At 40.8% G+C, this 22,453-nt stretch overlaps 1 protein-coding gene across 1 annotated transcript; it reads left to right on the top strand.

Moving 5' to 3' along the window:
- The first annotated feature begins 630 nt into the window (after positions 1-630).
- LOC121711166 (Fc receptor-like protein 5) lies at positions 631-21,232 on the top strand. The gene is made up of 8 exons (XM_042094529.1): positions 631-976; positions 1,078-1,353; positions 3,675-3,920; positions 14,061-14,417; positions 16,938-17,219; positions 18,583-18,828; positions 18,913-19,014; positions 20,534-21,232. Exons 1-8 carry the CDS (start codon positions 631-633, stop codon positions 20,596-20,598), a joined length of 1,920 nt encoding a protein of 639 aa, XP_041950463.1. The 3' UTR covers positions 20,599-21,232.
- Positions 21,233-22,453: the final 1,221 nt, after the last annotated feature.

Below are 22,453 nucleotides of genomic sequence, written 5' to 3'. Positions count from 1 at the left end.
TATCCAATGCAAAACGTTAGCCAATTATTTCACCTAGTTGTAGGAAATACGTTTGTATTTCAAGTGATGGAATTAAGGGTTGACTTATGTTTAGTTGACATTATGACATAAAGTTAAGCTTGCCAAACTTAGTTATACTGTCAGCCACAGGCAGCTTGACTGTGACAGTAGCCTACTCGTTCGTGACACTCCTGTTAGTAAACTGGAAATGGCAAAAAATAGTAATGTAATGGTCACCTTAATCCCATGAACACAGATGACTCTCACACCAGCCTTATTTTGTGCCTTTTATTCACGTTTGTTCAAAGATTTAGTAAGTACAAGCCCTTTTCGCTCCCTACTTCGATGCAGCTCCATAGGTTTCCATTCAATCGAAATGGTACAAGGGGGCAGCACATACAAAGTTCCCAGATGTGCCGGTTGTCCGTATGAATTAAGTATATCTGCCTAGCCTATTATACAGGATCTCACATTTCATTGTTCAGGTGGATGAACTCTCCATATCTGAAATGAATATATTCATGAGCATGTTAGAAATACTTAAAACAAGTATTTAAAGTACGTAAACAGAAGATGCTGCTCTCACCCCCCCCCCCCCCTCTGTCTCTCTCTTTTTCTCCATGTATTTTCATGCAAGTCCATAATGGTCGCATCACAACATTCAGCTTTCTGAGTTTGCAAACAAGCTGGGTAAATGAAGGAGACTCAGTGACTCTGGGATGTAAGGTTAGATCCTCCTCCAAATGGACATTCCTCTGGTACAGAGTTGTTCCCTACAGAGAGGACTTGCCCTATGTCCAGTACAGATGGGGCCATTACTCTGCAGAGCTCCTCCCAGACAGCAGCAGAGGATCTGGACGCTACACTCTCAGCCCTGCTGCTCCTAAACACACTGGGCTTTATGTGTGCAGAGCAGAGATAGGAGACCCAGCCTATCAGACAGACTACAGCAATGCTGAGCGTCTTTGGGTTGTAGGTGAGTAATCATTTCCAAAATTGTTTGTGTATTTCTGCATGAGATAAGAATGTGTCTGCATGTCTCACATAATTCTATCCGGTTTCCGTACTGTGTCTCAGGTCTTTCTCCTCCAGCCTCTCTGGTCATCACACCCAACAGACTTCAACATTTCGTACACAACTCTCTCTCCATGAGCTGTGTGGCACAGGACAAGTCAGGCAGATGGAAGCTAAGATGGGAGACAGGTAGACCCGAAGGAGCAGAATGTCCTCAGGAGTGGACGTCAGAGGCAGCATCCACATGCAGCATCAGAAGCCTGTCCTTTCATGACAGTGGGATGTACTGGTGTGAGTCTGAGTCCAGGGAATATAGCAATGCTGTCAAAATTGTGACAGGTATGTGCAATACATTCATTCAACTTTTATTTACTTTCAGAGGTTCATTGAGGGTACTCATTTTCAGTGAAGCCGAGATTACAGTAACAATGCAAGAACAAGAGATATAGTATAATAATTGAGATAAATAAAACAAAATAAAATAAATAATAAGTAGGGCTGTCAATCGATTAAAAAAATGAATCTAATTAATTACAAACAGCGGGGAAAATAAGTATTGAACATGTCAACATTTTTTTCAGTAAGTATACTTCCAGTGAGGCTATTTGCATGGAATTTTCACCAGACATTACTTAACTTTGGTAATCCACACATATAAAAAAAATCCAAACATTAATGTCCATAAGTAGAGTTATGAGTGAAAAAGTATTGAACACGCTAAGAAAAAGCAGTGCACAAAGGCAAGGAATGGCCAGGAATGAGCTGGAATCTATACGTAGTTAGAGAGTAATTATCCCATATTTGGAAGAGAAATGGCACTGTGCATCACCCTAAAAATACCATACCAACAGTGAGGTTTGGAGGTGGAGGCATCAAGGTGTGTACTGGTACTGGCAGACTTCACACGGTTGAAGGAGCGATTTTTCCCGGGAGAATCTTGCCATCCACCAGGACGATGAGTATGAGACGTGGCTAGACCTTCCAGCAGGACAATGATCCAAAGCATTCAGCAAAGGAAACTCTCAATTGGTTTCAGAGAAAGGAAATCAAGGCCCTCACTTTAATCCAATTGAACAATTTTGGAAGTTACCTAAAGATCAGGATTTACAAGAGGGACCCCTGGAATCTTCAATATTAAAAGACTATCTGTTTAAAAGAATGGGCCAAAATCACACCTGAATACTGCAACTGATTAGTTTTGTCATACAGGAAATGCGTTGAAGCTCTCATTACAAATAATGGCTTTTCCACAAAGTATTTAAGAAATTTCAGTAGGCGTGTTCAATACTTTTTACCTTGTGGAATTCCACTTTTTTACTCATAACTCTACTTATGGACATTAATGTTTGGATTTTTTAATATGTGTGGATTATCTAAGTTAATACTAATGTAGGTTAAACTGATAAAATGCTAAATATTGTGAAAATAGATCAAGGAAAATGAAAGGTTGGAGAAAGTCCAAGGCATGTCTTAAGATTTATTTAAAAAGTTTTGTATTGATTGTGCCAACTTCAGCTCTCCTGTGGCAGGCTGTTCCAAAGGCACACATAACATACATAAAGCTGCCTCCTCCATTGGAACAATTCCTACACAATGTACTGTAGGAATTCCCCTTTACACCAATTTTAAACATACTGGGTACCACTTAGCGCTAAGGAGGTAGCCTACTCAATTCGTGTAATAAATTAGTGTAGACATACTGAGTACCATTTAGTCCTAAGGAGGTAGCCTACTTAACACTTTGAATTCCACGCGGTAGGTGCCTTGCTCAAGGGCACTTCAGCCGTGCATACTGGTCGGGGTTCGAACCGGCAACCCTCCGGTTACAAGTCCGAAGCGAACCAGTAGGCTACGACTGCCCCAAATGGAGACATAGCGTCTTTTATATGCGCTTTACATTTCTGGGTCAAAGGACTTGTGTAAGATAAATATAGTTTTTCTGAGTTTTCATGAGTTTTCGATTGTCATGTATTTCAGTTCTATTTATCATAGAGTTCCCAAAATTGCATATAAGGTGTGTTACAGTGTCTATTTTTGTAATTTAGAAAAAAAGCTAAACACACAATATTGCGTTTTTGGCACTCAACGCTTGGGAGCAAAAAATACAATATTACGTTTTTGGCACTCAAAGTGTTAATTAAAGGGCCATTTAGTGCTAAAGAGGTAGCCTACTTAATTAAAGGGCCATTTAGCGCTAAGGAGGTAGCCTACTTAATTAAAGGGCCATTTAGCGCTAAGGAGGTAGCCTACTCAATTAAAGGGCCATTTAGCGCTAAGGAGGTAGCCTACTCAATTAAAGGGCCATGTTCCTACCTGCGACAACATCACATAATGCAGTACCATCAGTCATTCCAGCACTGCATCAGCAATATCAGAGACTCCATTCTCCATCAGCATAAAATCAAATTGAGTTAGAAGTCATTATTTTGGGGTAAAGGAACTACATTCTGTTGCTTTAAAAGGCCGCATTAGTACCCGTATTCCCTGTTCCAGGTGTGCCCTAATTCCTTTAGCCTGGCCCACACTGGCAAAGACACTGCTAGACCTGTCATAACTAACATTGTGTGTGTGATGATTAGCATGCTATACTGTCAAAACACGGGTGAACAGTGCTAATATGACAACCTCAGCGAGTGTTCTGTTTGTTCACTCTAATGCAGACAACAACGTGATTCTGGACATTCCTGCCTACCCTGTGACTGAAGGAGATCCTATGACTCTACACTGCATATTCCGGAACAGTTCCGCCTACTCCGCTGCTGATTTCTATAAAGATAATTCACTCCTTCAGAGCCAGACCACAGGAGAGATGACTATCACTGCAGTGTCCAAGGCACATACGGGCTCCTATAGGTGTAAACATTCAGTGCTGGGACAGTCACCAAGGAGCTGGAAGACCGTTATCAGTGAGATATTTTTTAGTCCTTGTTTACTGAAACAGTTGATTATACAGCAGAGCCGGAGTGAGGCACTTAATTTTACCGGGAAATTATGGGGGGGTTACTAAAGTACATTGCATGCCTACTTCACTATCTGTCAGACAGGTGGGGTATGAGTCTTTGGATAGGAGTTACATTTTTTTCTGAATGCTTAAACACAACCGTGATTCTTATAGCACAATTTCTAAAACTATTCATTCTTATAGCAAAACCACTCACTGAGTTCGCAAAACTAAAAGCACAAACACTGCTTGTACTCAGTTTGCAATTTTGTAACACACACTTTGCACAACTGGAGGCACAATCCACTGCACAGCACTCTTTTTGCGGAACTGTAAACACAAGTCACTGCTTTACACTCAATTTCCAAATGATCAACACACTCCTAGCAAATCTATACACATTATTTACACTATTTTGGCAACTCTCTGGCACACTTTCTCATGTGCAAACTGTTTTAGATAATTAGTTCACTTTGCAATCAGCCTAAGCACTATAAATAAGCCACAGGTAATGTACAATGGGTACAATGGAGGGAGCAGGAAGAGTGGGAAGAGTAATAATTAGAGGAGGCGGAAGATTAGGACGTGGAGGTGAAGAAGTAGGAGGAAGAAGAGAAGGAAGAGGATGCAGAGGTGGAGAAGTGAGAGGGAGAGGATGACAAGGAGGTGAAGTTAGAGGAAGAGGACAAGGAGGAGCAAGAGGAGGACGAGGAGGGTTATTGTCATGTCAGGCCTGGATACGGCATTCCAGAATATATTTTCCCTGGTGCCTTGGACTAGGACATTGCATGTGATGTAGACGAAATTTTGAGAGAGACGACACGATGTAGACTGATTTTTTTTTGTCTCAGTGAAATTGCTATTTTGTGTTTTGACTTGGAAAAACACACTTGTGTTTGTTTCGATGTAAACACCAATACTTGAAGTTTGGATCCCTGTATGTTTACAGAACTATGACACAAGTATGACCTCAAACTGACATAGTCTACCTTGTGCACAGAGAAAGCAAAAGCCAGATGTGTTTTTTATTCATACCATCAGTGTGTAGTTGGCACATTGTGTGCTTATTGTGATGGCTTGTGTTTACTGTTTGATACGAAAACACCATTTTTACGAAGGTGAGAAGAGTTACAGTATATGGGTGTTTGGGAATGAATGTCTCAGATGCTTTTTGAGACTTTGAGCAGAAATGTCCCAGCCCGGTGTTTAGGATGCATCATAGACAGGTTATCTTTCAGGTAGCCTATATATTTTCCATTAAAAAAACATCACGTAGCGAATGTGTTGTGGCTAACTCACTTAGCTCCTGTTAGTAGCCTAGGTTATTGTCATAAGCAAATGAGATGACCGTCGAAAGATACAATTAGTGCTGCTATCAATTTGCTTGGTATAACCGCATAGTTTTCTACATGCAATCAAATTGGCCTCCATCACTCAACCAATGCTAATGGTAACATTATTGTACCTAGGTCCTATAGCTATTGACATTATAAGATTAACGTACCTGCAGTAAAAAACAAGCATGTCCGATGAACATTCTCAGATTTATTTCAAGAAGAAATGGGAATTACATTTCATGTGAAAATCGTCCTATCCTTATTAGACATTCTCTGCGGTAAACTACAGTCCTTGTAGGAAGCGTCCATTGTTTTTCCAACCCACTTTAGATTAACTTCCAACAAAATTACGCCTCACTGCAACGATGCGCCATCTGGTGGACAAACGACTACGTATCGCCAATACTGGAAATGCAGCCATGATGATGATGAATATTTGGTTTTCCTTTAATCCTACTGAATCCTTACTGTTGCACTGTTGGACTAATGTTGGACTACTTTTTGCACCTTCACCATGACACCCACTCTCTTGAGCACCTTGCCAGGCACACACAACTAAGGACTATGGTTGGACTACTGTTTGCACCTTCACCATGACACTCACTCCCCTTAGCACCTCACCAGTCCTGGCCCTGTCACTACAAGCGTCTTATGCTTGATCACCCTCAAGCACATTGGACTTTCTTAATTTAACTTATATAGTGTATTTAGTATTTAGTTTTTTTAGTTTCTTATCTTATCTTCTACTGTCTTTATTGTACAGTGGAGTTTAGTTATATGTTTATACTATACTAATGTTTACCATTTCTGTTGTAAGTGCATGTTGTGTGTTATGTCTGTATGCTACTGAGACCCTTGAATTTCCCCTTGAGGATCAATAAAGTATCTATCTATCTCTATCTATCTATCTAATTTGTAATTATGTATCAGCCGTTCTAATTGCCGATACTGATAGTATGTGCGTGCCTGTGTGTGTGCGTGTGTGCACTAAATGTACACATAACTTGAATTATTTTTTTAGACCCCCCCATGGATGAAATTCTACGAAACTTGGCATACCCCCAGAGAATGCCAGGTTAATCATACACATAAAATTTGGTGCAGTTCTGAACATCTTAACTGAAGAGAGGGGCGATTAAAGCAGAATGATATTGCATTTTCATTTTTACCGGGGGGGTGCAAATCACAAATGAGTGATTATGGGCTAGGTTGTTTGGGCCCCTGAGACCAACATACCATAAAAATGTCTTCATCCTCGGTGCCACGGTTCAGGTAGTTATTTAGGAAAAACTGCATTTTTGGGGTTTCGGGGGGCCCAGCGCGGAGGGGTAGTGGCCCCCGGGGACCAAACGAAAAAGTCTGTAAAAGTCTAGTGGGGCTACATACCCACCAAATTTCATGTGCCCCGGTGTTTCGGTGTCCCGTGTATCGTTGACCAAAAACTCAGGAAGTAGATGACGGGGGGGGGGGAACTTTGACAATCATTATATCACTCTGCCTTTGCGTGCTGGGACCTTGATAAAGAACAGGCCGCTTCAAGCCTCACCACAATGTGAAATATAGCCACACTGTCAAACATCACATATGTAATTAGCCATACCTGAACATGTACTGTAGGTTTTCCAGTGTTCTCTGAAATACACCATGAAGACATGAATAGGGTTGACTTTGCACACAGCAAAAATAATGCTATTTGTTTTCTACAGGATAAATTAGATACAACCAGATGCACCTGTGTCTTTGTGTCATGCCCCTCTGTGTTACTTTATGGCAAAAAGTGGCATTGTTCTTTTACTAGTATACTTAGTAGGGCTGTCAAAATAACTGATTAATTTTGATTAATTAATTTGAGAAAAATTGACCCCGAGCCGTTCTAGTCAGTAACCATTAGACTGTAAAACGAAGGAGAGAGAAGAATGTGCTGCCTAGATCACTGATTGGAACATTTACTTTTAAAAAACGGCCTGATGGTGTTGATAACAATAAAGTATTGATTAAAATAAACTCCTCTGCAAAGTCTGCAGCAAGGAATTTGCATATCACCGGAGTTCGTCAACTCTGAAGTCACACATCAATGCAAAGAAATAGTGTTGACATTGAGGGGAGTGTTAATTTATTTTTATTGTGTCCCCTAGGTTATATCTGTGGCCTGAAATGCCTTGTATGTGAAAACAACTTCTTCCCGAAGCACTGAATGAATTTGAATTATAGGTACATATTAGGTCATATCATAGATTATTATGGCCATTATTTGAACAGTGAAAATAATAATAAAAGAGCTTTTGAACTTTAGTGTCACTAATGCTGATTATTCAATGATTCATTTGAATGTAAATATTTAAAATACTTTCACAGCAAAAAATATATATGCGATTAATTTAGATTAATTAATCACAGAGTATATAATTAATTCAATTACATGTTTTCAACAACATTGACAGCCTGCTTTTTAGAAATTCTGTCAGTTGCAAATGGATGTAAAGAGCCCTCTGTTGGTAATTTCATGTTAGATCCAGTAAGATTTGAAGACCAGTAGCCTCCTACTCAAACTCTTTGAAATGAATAGGACTTCTTAGCTTCTAGTATGCAGACTTGTTACATCTACACACACACACTCACACATACAGATGCCTAAACACACACACAGATACACACAGACACACATACTGGCACACAAGTACGTGCACACACACATATGCACAAGAACATGCACACATACATGCACTCACACACAAACAACTCTGCATGAAGTAAGCCCGGATTGACCATTGAGAGGCCATATAAGGCGCCTATACCCATTCACAGTTACACAGCCTGATCAAACCATATCAAAATTTAGCCTATACTCCTTTACAAAAAATGTACTGAGACAGCTTGTCCACTTGTCCAGCGTAATTGATGTAGCCTTCCTAAAACCATTAGGCCAGCTGTATCTGTTCAACTGTTAATGAAATTAAAGAGTAGGCCCAGAGCCCTATAGGCCTAGACTATTTAGGTGTTCAGCTGCATCGTCAATTACAGCCTGATCAGAGGCTTGGTCGCTGGTCTCATTTCAATTAGTGTTAATTGAGTAGGCCTATATATAGGGTACTGAAAGAGTTGTGAGAGCAAGGCTAGTACAGCTCCCTGGTTGTAGGCTACCACTTTTATAGATATGAGGCTTAAACCAAACCAGGGTGTTTTATTTTTGTGTCTCTTATGGCTTTACATTGGCCAAACATGTGGTATAAGCCTTGAAATAGTGCAAAAAGACGAGACCCATCATGAGGAAAGGTCTGAGAATATTCAAACTGGGACAATTACTTTCGGCACAGGGAATATTTCACTGGGTCGAAATCTGGAATATGAGAGACGATATGTTGGAGAAAACACTGCAGACGATGGCTCCGTTAACGTTCAAGCCGACGATCCAGGCCTGGTGGGTGGACAAAGCGGCACTCATGACTTTAGGGCCTGGAATCGTATGCGACCAAAGTTATTATGTACTAATGACCTCATGAAGTTCTCTGCACAAGGCCCTGGATGTTCTTCACTCCAGTTAGACAGCGGTAAGAAAAGTATTGGATAACTTGTTTTTGTTTTACAGTGTACACAATAACTCGCTGTCGACATTAGTGGCCTAATTCAGCCGATTCCTTGCAGCCCTTTCACTTGCAGTGTTTGCATCAATAGCTTGAGACCAGACATTCTTTTCTTTTTTCTATTCAACAGGTGGCACACCTCTCTCACTACACCAGCTACGTCGAGAGTGTGGCTACTCTGTGAAAAGGACTGCGGTGGGCCTCGTGCTTCTCGCCACTTTTGATGGTTGTGATGTTATAAAACAGGTAGGCTATGGTTTTCCTGTCACATCAGAGGATTTTTAATTTTTGTCAGAGTAGGAGTAACATTAGCCCATAGAGATGCCAACAATCACTACAAAACAAAACTCCATATTTTCACACCTTATTAATGCCTTAATTCTGGCATTAAATTTCATAGTGAATCAACAACAAAACCAAGAGAATGCAAAGTTTAAATAAAATAAAGAAATGTCTTTCAGCCACTTGAACGTGACAAATTTGTGAAAGCAGGCCTGTTAAAATAATCCTTAGTTTGCTTGTTTATGATATCTATTTTAACAGAAGGTATTGTTGAATAAAGTTTCCATTGCTATAGCAGGAAGTTTTAGCATTGTCTGCATGGAGCAAGCTCATTTAACAGTCTCTTGATGTGTCCTGTTTTAGTATTGGTCTGTTATCCTCTTCAGGCTTTTCTGTTGGCATACATTTCATGAATTGATTTCAGTAGCTTGAATTTACAGTTAAGCTTTCCTGGGTAACGTCCCATCAACTCACCAGAGGAATGGAGGCTTATCGTGAACATAGTAACAATTACATACATTGTATATGTAAGGCGGTTCAAGAGCCTTACATATACAACCGGTATGGCCACTCCTATGTGAAGTGTTCCTGTAGTCGGGCAAAAGGACCCCCAAGCAATTATGTAGCATTTAAATTCATGTGGGACATGTTTCAGTTTTGAGCTAGTTGTATGACTGCATTATTTTATATCTTCCTCTAGGGCAATAGCCACTTGCTGCAGATGTTGTGGCACGGTAAACCAGTAACCCTCTCCTGCCCTGCATCAAGCGCAGACCAAGCCTCTCTAGTTGTATCCACTACTCCAGCTCCAACTACCAAAGCACCTTCTACAGCTGCTGAGCTTCCTCCACAGAATCAACAGTGGATGAATCCCCTCTTTGGAGGCTACTACCCTGTAATGCCTGTGAATATTCCCCCTCAAACTACAGAAGCACCTACCACAGCGGCTGAGCCTCCTCCACAGAATCAACAGTGGATGAATCCCCTCTTTGGAGGCTACTACCCTGTAATGCCTGTGAATATTCCCCCTCAAACTACAGAAGCACCTACCACAGCGGCTGAGCCTCCTCCACAGAATCAACAGTGGATGAATCCCCTCTTTGGAGGCTACTACCCTGTAATGCCTGTGAATATTCCCCCTCAAACTACAGAAGCACCTACCACAGCGGCTGAGCCTCCTCCACAGAATCAACAGTGGATGAATCCCCTCTTTGGCGGCTACTACCCTGTAATGCCTGTGAATATTCCCCCTCAAACTACAGAAGCACCTACCACAGCGGCTGAGCCTCCTCCACAGAATCAACAGTGGATGAATCCCCTCTTTGGAGGCTACTACCCTGTAATGCCTGTGAATATTCCCCCTCAAACTACAGAAGCGCCTACCACAGCGGCTGAGCCTCCTCCACAGAATCAACAGTGGATGAATGCCCTCTTTGGAGGCTACTACCCTGTAATGCCTGTGAATATTCCCCCTCAAACTACTGTTGCACCTACCACAGCGGCTGAGCCTCCTCCACAGAATCAACAGTGGATGAATCCCCTCTTTGGAGGCTACTACCCTGTAATGCCTGTGAATTTTCCCCCTCAAACTACTGTTGCACCTACCACAGCGGCTGAGCCTCCTCCACAGAATCAACAGTGGATGAATCCCCTCTTTGGAGGCTACTACCCTGTAATGCCTGTGAATATTCCCCCTCAAACTACTGTTGCACCAACTACAGAAGCCCCTTCGGCAGCTGCTGAGCTTCCTCCACAGAATCAACAGTGGATGCATCGTCGGTCTAGAGGCCACTGGGGTCATGGGTCTAAAGGCTGCTGGAGGCATCCTTAAGGTCAGTGAAGAATCCCTCAAACTACTACTGCTCCAACTACAGAAGCACCTTCTACAGCTCCCCAACTTCAAAATCGATGAACCACTTATTACAGGTACTATCAGTACCTTTTTCAACTGCACCCTAAAACAGTAGATGCCCTACTCCAAACCTTTTATTTTCCAACTCGGTCTTTATTCCAATGTGTGTCATTTAATGCGTGTATTAAAAAGTGTATTTGGAATTTAAGTTGTCAGATCATTTGTTCAAGCTGCTTGTCATGAGTGGTTTTGCTGAAGATTTGTCTTGATTTAGCCAGAACTGGAAGTTTAAAATTCTACTGCCATATTGCTGATATGAGCACAATAATGGAGGCCAAGTGTTTAACACAATCCAAGTGGAAGTCTGTTTCTACTAGATGTACAGCATAGCGGTACAAAATATAACCGCCGCTCAGTCCTGTACATCCATTCCGTGAAAATAAATCCATTAATGTATTTGTCCATCTTCCACTCCATCCCCCACTCTTGAAACTTTTCTGTATGCTTGTTTGGAATGTGTGTGTGCAGGCCACACAAAGTCGCCTACTGGAGCTGCAAAGGTGAATAGATTTGTAGCACTTGCCAAAAAATTTGTAGTATTGTTATAAAACTGTTTAGAGATTTTAAAAATCACAAGTAGGGCAGTTCATCACAGTCCATCCATTGCAACTGGACTGATGAAGGGTACACCTGTAGGCTACATTGTATTTGGGAAAAGCAGAAGGTAGCAGAATAATGTATTTATTATTAAACAAAACAATCCCTGTCAGTTCCATGCAGTTTTTTCAACAGCTATCAAGAGAGGTCATGTCATGGATTTTTGTGACTGTTTCTTCTTCTACATATGCATAAGTTTAGTTATCTAGTTCATATGATATTCAGCTTTATTGTCAATGCACAAATTAAATACCAGTAGTCTAAAACAAAATGTTTTACCCAGTGGTGCAAATAACTGACATGTCCAAAAGGGCCTTCATGAAATGCGTTGCTAGACTGTTCATACACATTTTAACGGGCCAAGTTGAAGAGCTACCGTCCGTTATTGTTCGTGCAAATAATAGGCAGATTCATGTTCCCTTGCATTTTGCAACTATGAGGTCCATGGTTAGTCTGGCTTTCGCCAGACCAAGCTCAATCTTTTAAGAAATCGAAAAAGAAATAGCCGGCAGATCAGGCTGAGTTCACCCAGCCTATAGTCCATGGTAGGCACCCGATAGAAATATTGTTTAATTTTGCGATTGCCCCCCCTGCGACGTGTTCGCTCCCCGGTTTCAGAGCTATTCTAAATGCATAGAGGAATTATAACAAAACCGTGACTTAACAAACTATATAAGGTAGGCCTATTACACAACATAAATGGTCACTAGGCTATGCTGGCGACCCAAATAAAATCTCCTTTGGGAACCAATGGCTTACAGTATCAAGTGGCTGCCACCTCTTGGCGAAAAGTTAATAGTTTTGCATATCAGTAGTAATTTCACGCAGCTGTGTTAATCACGGAAAGCGCGAATGAAGTGGACACTTCTAAATGGAACCCATCAACCCACTGTACAGTAGCTCAAGGTCTGTGGCTAAAGCAGCCATAATGAAAGCGTTATCATTGTTTGGATACTTCACACACACGTGTTTTTTAATCGCATAGACTACAACTACCAAGCTGGAATCAAAGCACATCGACTCCCCTCTCACACCCTAAACACGCACTTCGAACAAACAAAAAGCATTTCAGTCTCATGGTAGCCATAGGCAAAACTGTATCGGACCGGTGTAACGTTGGTACTAAATCATCCATCGCAAAGAATGATTTTTGTAGCACGTTCAACAAATGTAGTTACAGCCCTGCCCTGGATACTTCTCTCAACGTGCGCTCTAAAACATTTGGTTTAAATGGATGTAGATCATCACGGGTGCGTTAATAAATCTACATTGCGGCGAGTTGACACAAATTATTCACTTTGACGAATTTATGTAGTTTCAGTTCAAGTTACTTTACTTTGGGCCATGCTCTTCCTTACTTGAATCACCTTTGAAAATAGAGGATTGAAGTAGCCTACAGTAAGCAAGGTGTGTTGGCTTTTGCAAGAGAACTACAATGTTTTGCTGATTGGGTGAGAGGTTTTCCTATTTGTGTGTAGAGTTTTGTAAAAAAAAGCCATAGTTACAAAAAATGTGCTTAAGCAATCAGAAAAAACTGTAATAGAAATACACTGGCAATGGAGTCATGTAAACATGTCATGTAATCTGTTGATAGTTTGACATTTTTGATTATTCTTGCATGTGAACTTTGGCAGCCTGGTAGCTATACTATCCATCATTGACCCAGATAGCAAAATCAGATTGGCAGATAGCGGACCGCTGGTGGTATGCCGCCAGTGGATTGCCACTAGTGGTCCACCTTTGGACCACTATTTCTTAAATTTAACTTGTCATGAATATTAAGAAAAGACATGAAATGTTATTAAAATGATATTTGGAGTGTAACTGAACAAATGAAAAAGATTTTAGACCAATAGTGGCAAAATATTGGGCCATTAGTCTGCAGCCCACCAGCGGAACCCAGTGGGCCGAAAGTGGTCCGCCAGCCTCTTGCTATCTGGGGGACAACTTATGTTACCATACATCAGAAGACTTTGACAAGATTTTGGAAAGATTCTTGAAAGATTAACTAATGCCCCCCATTCAAGCTTTACTCAGAAGACTACAATCTTTCAAGAATCTTTCCCAAATCTTGTCAAAGTCTTCTGGTGTAAGGATGGCTTTAGGCAAAGTAAGGCTACTTTATGTCTGCATAGCATAGGCTACCCAAGCTAGGCAAGATAGCTTCTACCAAGCCCAGTAAATGCACACTTTCTCTCCTGTGCCTCTGCATTGCAGAAGCTCCCGATTAACCACTGTGGCTCTGTTATACAGGATCTTCCATTCCATTGTTCATAGTGCTCTTTTCTCTAGTCTGTACATGTCTAAAATATACAAGTGCTACAAATAATCAGACTAAACATAATGTGTTTGTGTTTGTGTGTGTGTGTGTGTGTGTGTGTGTGTGTGTGTTTCAGTCCGTAATGGTCCCTCCTCAATATTTAGCATCAAACCACAACTCATGATATTTCCACACAGCTGGGTAACTGAGGGGGACTCAGTGAATCTGGCTTGTGTGATTGGGAACACCTCCTTGAACTGGACATTCCTCTGGTACAGAGTTGTTCCCTTCAGCAAGGACTTGCCTTATGTTGGCCTGAGACAAAAACATTACTCTGCAAAGCTCCTCCCAGACAGCAGCAAAGGAGCTGGACGCTCCTACACTCTCAGCCCTGCTGCTCTTCAACACACTGGGTTTTATGTGTGCAGAGCAGAGGGAGGAGATCCAACCTATCAGACGGGTTTCAGCAATGTTCATCCTCTTTCGATTAGTGGTAAGTAATCATTTCTAAAATTGTTTGTGGATTTCTGTATGAAAGTTTGAGTTTGAAAGCTTTGAGAGTCTTAAGTACACTATTTATTTGGACTAGCTTTCCAGCATCTGTCTGCCTGGAAAAATCGCTCAGGACCTGTGTATGTCATGTGTGTTTTAAGTACCTCACTGGTTGTCTAGTAACGGGTACGCTGATGTTTCTCACCGCTGTGAGTGAAAAATGTGCTACATAAATAAACTGCTAAGCTAAGCCAAAATCCTTTATGCAAGTCCCTCCACTCGTCGGCCATATTGCAACACTTTTTGGGCACTCATCGGGCATCCTATTCGGCAGAAATGCGCGTGCGCAAGACTTCACGACACCAACCTTGCTCCAGCGGCGAGTTCACAAGACATGATTGGCACAATCTCTTCACATCACACCACATGATTGGCACAATCTCTTCACATCACACCACATGATTGGCTCAATGTATTCACATGTCGACGTTTGGTGAGGAAGGGGTGGGATATGTGTAGACAACGTTACAAACTAACCCCATGCACTTCTATGGAGGATTTTGTCTGTGTGAGTGCTGTGTCTCCTCATTAGAATAGAAAGTCTCTGGCTAAGCACTTTTCAGCCTCTGCACAATCTGCACTTAAGTCTGTCAATGTAAACAACTCTTGCGCGGATTCTGCCTCTTGCACACTTTTTCTTTTCCGTTAAGCACTTCTGAGGGTACAAGGTAAAACAGCACATTGGTTGATGTCAGCAGTCGGCCTAGGCCCCGTTTACACGTACATGGTTATTTTGAAAAACTGAGACATTTCCCTTTGTTTGTGTTGTTCCCTTTGTTTACACGCAAACGGAAAATTCGCCTCTGAAAACGATTCTTTCTAAAAACTCCAGAGTGTAGATTTTGGAAAACTTCGGGTTGCACGTTTGCATGTAAACTGACAAAAACGGAGGTTTAACGTCAGGTAGGCCTATGCGGCAGAACTTGCATCTGTTCCAAAAGTGCAACCTATCTTTAGCCTACATTTTCATTTAGCTATGGTGATCAAGGATGTATTCAGAGTAGCAGTCACATTTATGTTGGTGCAAACTCTTTTCGTCTGTTTGCAATTGCAAATACAGTTTAAAAGAGAAAGAGGAAGTGATTTGTTGCTGTTGCTATTTTCAAGATTCTGATTGGCTAACGTGGGCTTGAGCTTCTTGTTACACTGCCACTGTCACCTACAGGTTTGGCATGCTCTTGAGGGCATATATACATGGGTTAGTGTAAACGGAAACTTTTCTGAAAACTGTGCACAATATTATTTTTGAAAACAGAGAGGGTGAAATGTCAGTTTATGAAAATAGCCGGCCAGGTGTAAACATAGCCCTAGTTCCAAATATATGTACTGTAGGCTACACGTTTAAGAACTTCAAGTATTCCAACATTCCAGTATTACATTTACACTTATTCAGTTAGTGGCAAATCCTCCCATGTGCATGCGTAAGTTAAGAAAAGCGCGCAACTAAGTGTGCTTGACTGTTGAGAAAGAAAGGTTCAATAGTGTCATAATATCAATTTATCTATGCTAACAAAGCTGTAGACTGACACCTGCAGTAGAGAGACTGGCATAACGATAGCATAATTGAATCAGAGACAGAAGAATATAAATGATAACTGTTGCTCAATAGTGCAGGCGTCTGTGCAAGTGTATGCATGACTTTGGCCAAGTTTGAAAGAAATGGGACAGATTCAAATGAAGTAGGCTATGTGATAACTTCATGTCAAGTTAAAACTGAAGGTGTACAGTTATTGGTAAGCTCCAATATCCAACAGGGTTAGTATAACAGGGATTTCCCTATTTAACAATGTAGCCTTTGATAAGGTAATGTCTGGATATATGCCACCTTGTGACACTGTAATGGGAAAAAACATAAGCCGTATCAGCATATTAAGCACCAAATTTGATACTAGGTTTACTACCGTCATCAACAATATGCTGTTTCACCTTGTAGTGGCACTCGACCTTAATACAGCCCCCAGAAGTGCTTAGCTGAAAAAGTGCTTAAGTCAGTGACAGAATGCACATAAGAAACACCCGGATTTTGGAGAAGCTCTTCTCAAAGCATGTCATTTATTCCATGGCGCGTAAATGACAGACTTAAGTGAATGGCAGAACGCGCGCTGGCTAAAAAGTGCTTTGCCACTTCACACCTCCCCAATTTGGTGCTTAACATGCCGAAATGGCATTATGTTTTTTTCCCCCCATTATTGTGTCACAAGGTGGCATATATCCTGACGTTACTTTAGTTATGAGGCTACTTTATTAAACAGACAAGCACCACATTTGATACTGGCATGTTATTTTGTAAAGTTCTTTGAACATGTAGCCTACTGCCAAAGCGTGTACTGTAACTGCCTCCATGGCACGTAAATGACAGATTTAAGTCAAGTGTAGAAAAGTGCTTAGTTGCGCATTTTTCCTGACTTATGCACATGGGAGAATTTGCCCCTTCCTTCCTTATTTCTTTCCTGTATCTCAGGTCTGTCTTCTCCAGCCTCTTTGGTCATCAGACCCAACAGATCCCAACATTTTGCAAATGGCACTATTTCTGTGAGCTGTGAGTTGCAGGACAACTCTACCAGGTGGAAGCTAAGATGGCAGACAGGACAATATGAAATTACAGAGTGTCCTTCTGGGTGGACTTCAGAAGAAGAGTTCACATGCAGCACCAGACACCTAGCCCCTCATGACACTGGGCTGTACTGGTGTGAGTCTGAATCTGGACAATACAGCAATCTTGTCCACATTACTGTGACAAAATGTAAGTTAAGTTACTTTATTTGCCCTCTGCATTTAAAGGGACACCAGGCAAGCCTGATGCTTTTTCTCTACAAAGCTCCCCCTTGCGTCTGTACGTGTTGATACGTGTGCGAGCCCTCGCTTGGTCTGAAGCTCTTTTCCTTTTCTTTGCATCTTCCGTTAAGGGTTTTTCGCTGCTTCTTCGCCGGCTCTGCCTTTATACACACGTTTGCAACAATCACTAGCGTTTCGTTAGCCTGCCTCTGTGCTGGGGATGCAGGATGTAAACTGATCCTGCTTCTCGCGATGTCTGAGACTTTGTGAGACTGAAGGTCGGCGGGTAGGATATACCGAACTTGCAAGTGGGATATTCTTCCTACAGGCAGTAGGGGTGGGCGAGAGAGTCTTCATTCGCCCTGTAATGAGTCATTTAACCATATACCAAATTACGAAGATGATTAATTAACACGAAAACGTTACCTGGTGTCCCTTTAACCTATGCGGAGGCAGTGATTAACACACTAGGAGCAATGAGCTCATCATCAGGAGCACTCACACATTAGGAGAACACATACGCACCTGAAGCTGGAGCCCGGGGAGCAGTTGGAGGTCAGGACTCAGGAGGTCCTCTGTAGATGTGGGAAGGTGCTGTATTACTCCTCCCACCCGAATGTTTTCTCCCAGTTAGGGATCGAACTGGCCACCATTTGGTTACAAATCCAATTCCCTAACCAGTAGCTATGGATGCCCCGGTAAAATAAAATCATTTTGTATTCATCAATGACATATAGGGCCTTATACAAGCAGGTAGCAAGATAGCCTACAATTTAGCAGTGATTATTTGGTTATTGGTGTCCAAAACTATTGTCAAACATTAGTTAACTGTTAATTGTAACTGTTCAAATCAGAACATAAAGAGGGAAAGGGGCAACATGATTATGTTTTTACACATAGGAGAATACAGAAGACATATGATATAATTATCACCCGTCTAGTATTTGAACTTCAACTACAAAACAGTCTAGTTACTTACACTACTGACTGAAAAGGTGTTACAATCAAAAACATGGAAAAAGCAACACATAAAATAATATTATTAATTATAAAAATCCTAAGGATATTCATCCAAGGACACCATCACAGTCATGTTGCCAAGGACTCGTTAAGGTCTCGCCAATTTTTAGATTTCTTGACAGTGCACTCTAGCACGATAGCTGTGTAGATCATGCACATTTCACTTTAGATCAGGTTTTTCTTGGTCAGTGGGGTTATCAATTTTAGTGGCGTTAAAATAGTACATTTGTGATCATGCACCTGACCACACCTAGTTTTTTCACTGACACGCCAGGGGTGTACAAGGTTCATTTGTGTTCACTCTTATTCAGATAACACTGTGATTCTGGAGAGCCCTCCCCACCCCGTGACTGAAGGAGATTCGTTGACTCTGCGCTGTTTATCTCGGAACGGTACCTCAGTCAACGGTGCTGAGTTCTATAAAGAGAATTCACTCATCCAGACCACGACTACAGGAGAGATGAGCATCCCTTTGATCTCAAAGGCACATGAGGGCCACTACAAGTGCAAACACCCAGAGCTGGGAAGGACACCACACAGTTGGGTCATAGTCATCAGTGAGGCACTTTATTAAACTACTACATGTATCAGTTTATTCATAAACATCAATGTTTACTCGTGAACGCCATTTGTTTTTTCAGGATCTCCCATCTCAGTGTTCAGACTGGTCAGGTCTTTAGTGGTGGTCTCTCCATATCTGCTGGTAACCGTCATGCTGGTGGTCCATTGCTTGAAATCTAAGAGTAAGACAACTACTACTTCATATTTGGTTGACAAAATGATTGGATGAAATTATAATATTATGTCTTATGGGATTGTGATGTTATTGTGTTTGAGGAGACCACAAAGTAAAGAGTAGAAATATCTCTCATGTTATATGTAGATGTGAATGCAACAAACAATGTTATTGAGTCCCTTATACAGACTAGTAATCAGGGCTCTATTGGAGGCTAAACACAAGTAACAGTTTATCCACCTCTCAGAAGAGTTTATTCACCAATTGCAACTTTTAACATTCAAAACTCACACTGTATTATCCCATTTCACAATATGTAGGGGAGACCGGGGCTGGTTGGAACAGGGGCAGGTTGAAACACTGTTAATATCCAGGCTACTAGAGGGAGCTGCTACAAAATTCCAACACTAAACTGACGGCCTTATTGAGTAGAGTAAACTCACGTATGTAACTGGTCTCCAGGTCATTAACCCTTTAGGTGAGAACAACTTTTTGATTTTGTAGTGTCAAAACTTAGAATATGCACCTCCCACTAAATACATCCTAGAAGGGTAATAGTTAGGGATATAAAAAAAAATCATTATAATTGATTGCTAGGGGACTCATCTATAATTTAAAATGAAGTTTAAAAACCTGAGGTGACTGATATTAGCAGGCTAACAGCATTTGTGCAAAAAAGTTTGACCTAATGTGGGCGGGGCAGGTTGGCACACTGATTTTGGGGTTAGTTGGCACATACATTCCCTATGGCTATTTTGTGACAAATCTATACATTTTGTATTTTACACATAAAAACATCAATCTTTATTTTAACATTGTTATTGTAATTACTGAACATAGTTTTACATTTGGAAGTATTTCAGACCTTTTTAAACATTTGAAGTAAAAAAAAAAATCGGTAGGGACCAAATTGGTCTTGACGGTGAGCCCTACTGAAGAAAAACACACAGAAAATAAATCAGCAAAGCCCTACAGGTAGTGATATAGATAAGCACTTCAAACAAAAGCAAAAGAAGTACTGCAAAGGACTATAACATAGGTGTTCCAACCAACCCCGACTACATGTGCCAACCAACCCCGTGCATGGGGCAGGTTGGCACACGTGCACAACACCACTTTAATCATATATAACTCAAAACAAGGGATCATTTGTTGACATTGAATTTATACATTTTGTAGCTGAGATCCCAAGCTTTCAGTTAATCACAATTTGACCATTTCAACGCATTGTAAGACGGAGAAATATAACCGAGAGTGAAAAGTGTTCACCAGCCACTCATCAACACTAGGTACCATTGAATACCACTGATGTTATAAACATTGGACAATAACCTGCACCATCATCAAACATGTTCTGAATGCCTTTTTAAAAAATCTGATGGCGCAGTCCACCTTACCGTGATCCCAGAATTCATAGTTTACCACTACACCCCTGCTAGTAACTGTCAGATGCTTCCACACAGGATCCAGTATACTGCATGAATAGTGTTGCAGTTGTTGAATTTCTGTCTTCTGTCGTTTTGCAGGTCGATCCAAAGTAGACGAAGACAAGGGAAAACATGAAGTTTCAGAGGCCGAAACATGCATATAAAGCTCTTCATGATGCAGCACCCCGAAACATGAATATAAAGCTCTTCATGATGCGGCACCCCGAAATATGTATATAAAGCTCTTCATGATGTACCACCCATAGATATTAGAAAGCTAGATACCGCATTGTCCGTTGAGTTCTATTAGGTAGCATCGTAAGCGTGGCCGCAATATTGCTGGGGCAACTCTTTTACTGTCTATGGGCAACACTTGCCAGGAATCAGAGACATCTGTCTGATTTTCAATCAGAGACACGTTTCTCCATTGGCCTCCAGTGATTGTTGCCCCCACCAAGATGGCGTCGCTATTTACGTACGTTCTGGAGCCCAATGCATTATCTAGCTTTCTAATATCTATGGTAGCATCTCGAGACATGTATATAAAGCTCTTCATGACTTAACACCCACTTACATTGTGGATTCTGTCCCTTAAGATACCTCTTAGATAACTAAACATATATTTTAGCCAATTAGTAATATTTTACTCTTTTGATTGTTTCTTATCTATGTTTTTATTCATTTTATTATTTCATATCTTAGTTATTGTTTTTCAAAGTGGTTTATTATTTTATTTGAATTTGATAAAATATAAGGATTTGAATTTGATAAAATATAAGGGTTCACATTTGTTTATTGCTCTTGTTTCACAGAACTTTCGTATTTTTAAGTATTATGATATTTACTTTGGAGCATTTGTTACACTTGCTAGATTTATCATAGTTTAAAATGTAAGTCAAGGCAAACATGTATTTTGGCATTTGCCTGGTATGTTATTTTAGTAATGACAATAACTGCGCTGCAAATAACATGTTGCAAAAAAATAGCAAAATATGAAGTTACTCACTAATTTTTTTTACTCTCACTCCAGTATGTATTTGTATTTGTGTGAGTACTAGAACTTCTACTTGAGCCATTATAATAATAAAGTAACATTAAGCCATTATAATAATAAAGTAACATGACTTTTACTTGAGTGCTGTTTGTTTACTCCACCTACCAGTGGATGTTCTAAAGCAGTGTTTCGTAACTGGTGGGTCGGGACCCAAAAGTGGGTCGCGGAGCTTGTGGTTAAAAATAAATAAAAAGATCGCCAATTTAAAATGCTACCTTATCAGATATAATATTGGACCTTTATTTTTGATCAACTTTATTCGTAGCCTATATCAGTCATTGCCATGGAAATAAACAAGTGGTAAACGCAAGTAGGCTGCTACTCTGAATATCTGAAGTAGGCTAGGATATGGATTCACTTAAATTGAGTATCAGTATCAATAGGCTATGGTGTAGTCAAAGGAGATAGTGAAAGCAGGAGGAGTATGTGAAGGTATGAAGAAGGGAAATGGAAGAGCAGTGATTGTTTGACTGATTGATTGTTGTGAAGTTGTTTCAATCATCCCGGCTCTCCCTATCTATCATAATATAATCCCTATAATCGTAATTCTATATTGTGCCACCTTTAACTGTGTGTTATTCCACTGCTTGGTTGAATTTCCCATTGTCCTACGTAATTTAGAACGACCATTAACCGTATGTTATCTGCACACCTATGAAGTAGATCCATTTTTTGGCCGTATCACACTTGTATATTAATTCGCCAAACTCGTTGTGAAGTTTAAATGAACTGTCACGTTGCATCCGAGCTGTAAAATGCAGACGTTCAGAACATTGCAACATTGTAGCATATGACGGAGGTGGCTTTTAGCTAGATGGATGACAGCAGGCTAAGTAAAATAGCGATGTTTCAAAGCTAAAGTTCATCAGAATCTTGGGATACGCCCGCTTGACAACGGGAGAGATAGAACTAACGACTGGCCTTTGGCTGTAGCAACCATCCATTTAGAACTAGTAACGGCAGTT

Source organism: Alosa sapidissima, chromosome 6, assembly GCF_018492685.1.
Source record: "Alosa sapidissima isolate fAloSap1 chromosome 6, fAloSap1.pri, whole genome shotgun sequence".
In the NCBI taxonomy this organism is placed as follows: domain Eukaryota; kingdom Metazoa; phylum Chordata; class Actinopteri; order Clupeiformes; family Clupeidae; genus Alosa; species Alosa sapidissima.
Note: the sequence above shows the minus strand (reverse complement) of the source record. Positions and strands in the feature narration are given on the sequence as shown.

What these genes read in the sequence shown, in the direction of transcription:
- LOC121711166 (XM_042094529.1), top strand. Translation starts at nt 631, where the DNA reads ATGCAAGTCCATAATGGTCGCATCACAACATTCAGCTTTCTGAGTTTG. An exon ending in TCATCCTCTTTCGATTAGTG is followed by an intron (nt 14,418 to 16,937) that starts GTAAGTAATCAT and finishes CCTGTATCTCAG; the next exon opens with GTCTGTCTTCTCCAGCCTCT. An exon ending in CCATTGCTTGAAATCTAAGA is followed by an intron (nt 19,015 to 20,533) that starts GTAAGACAACTA and finishes GTCGTTTTGCAG; the next exon opens with GTCGATCCAAAGTAGACGAA.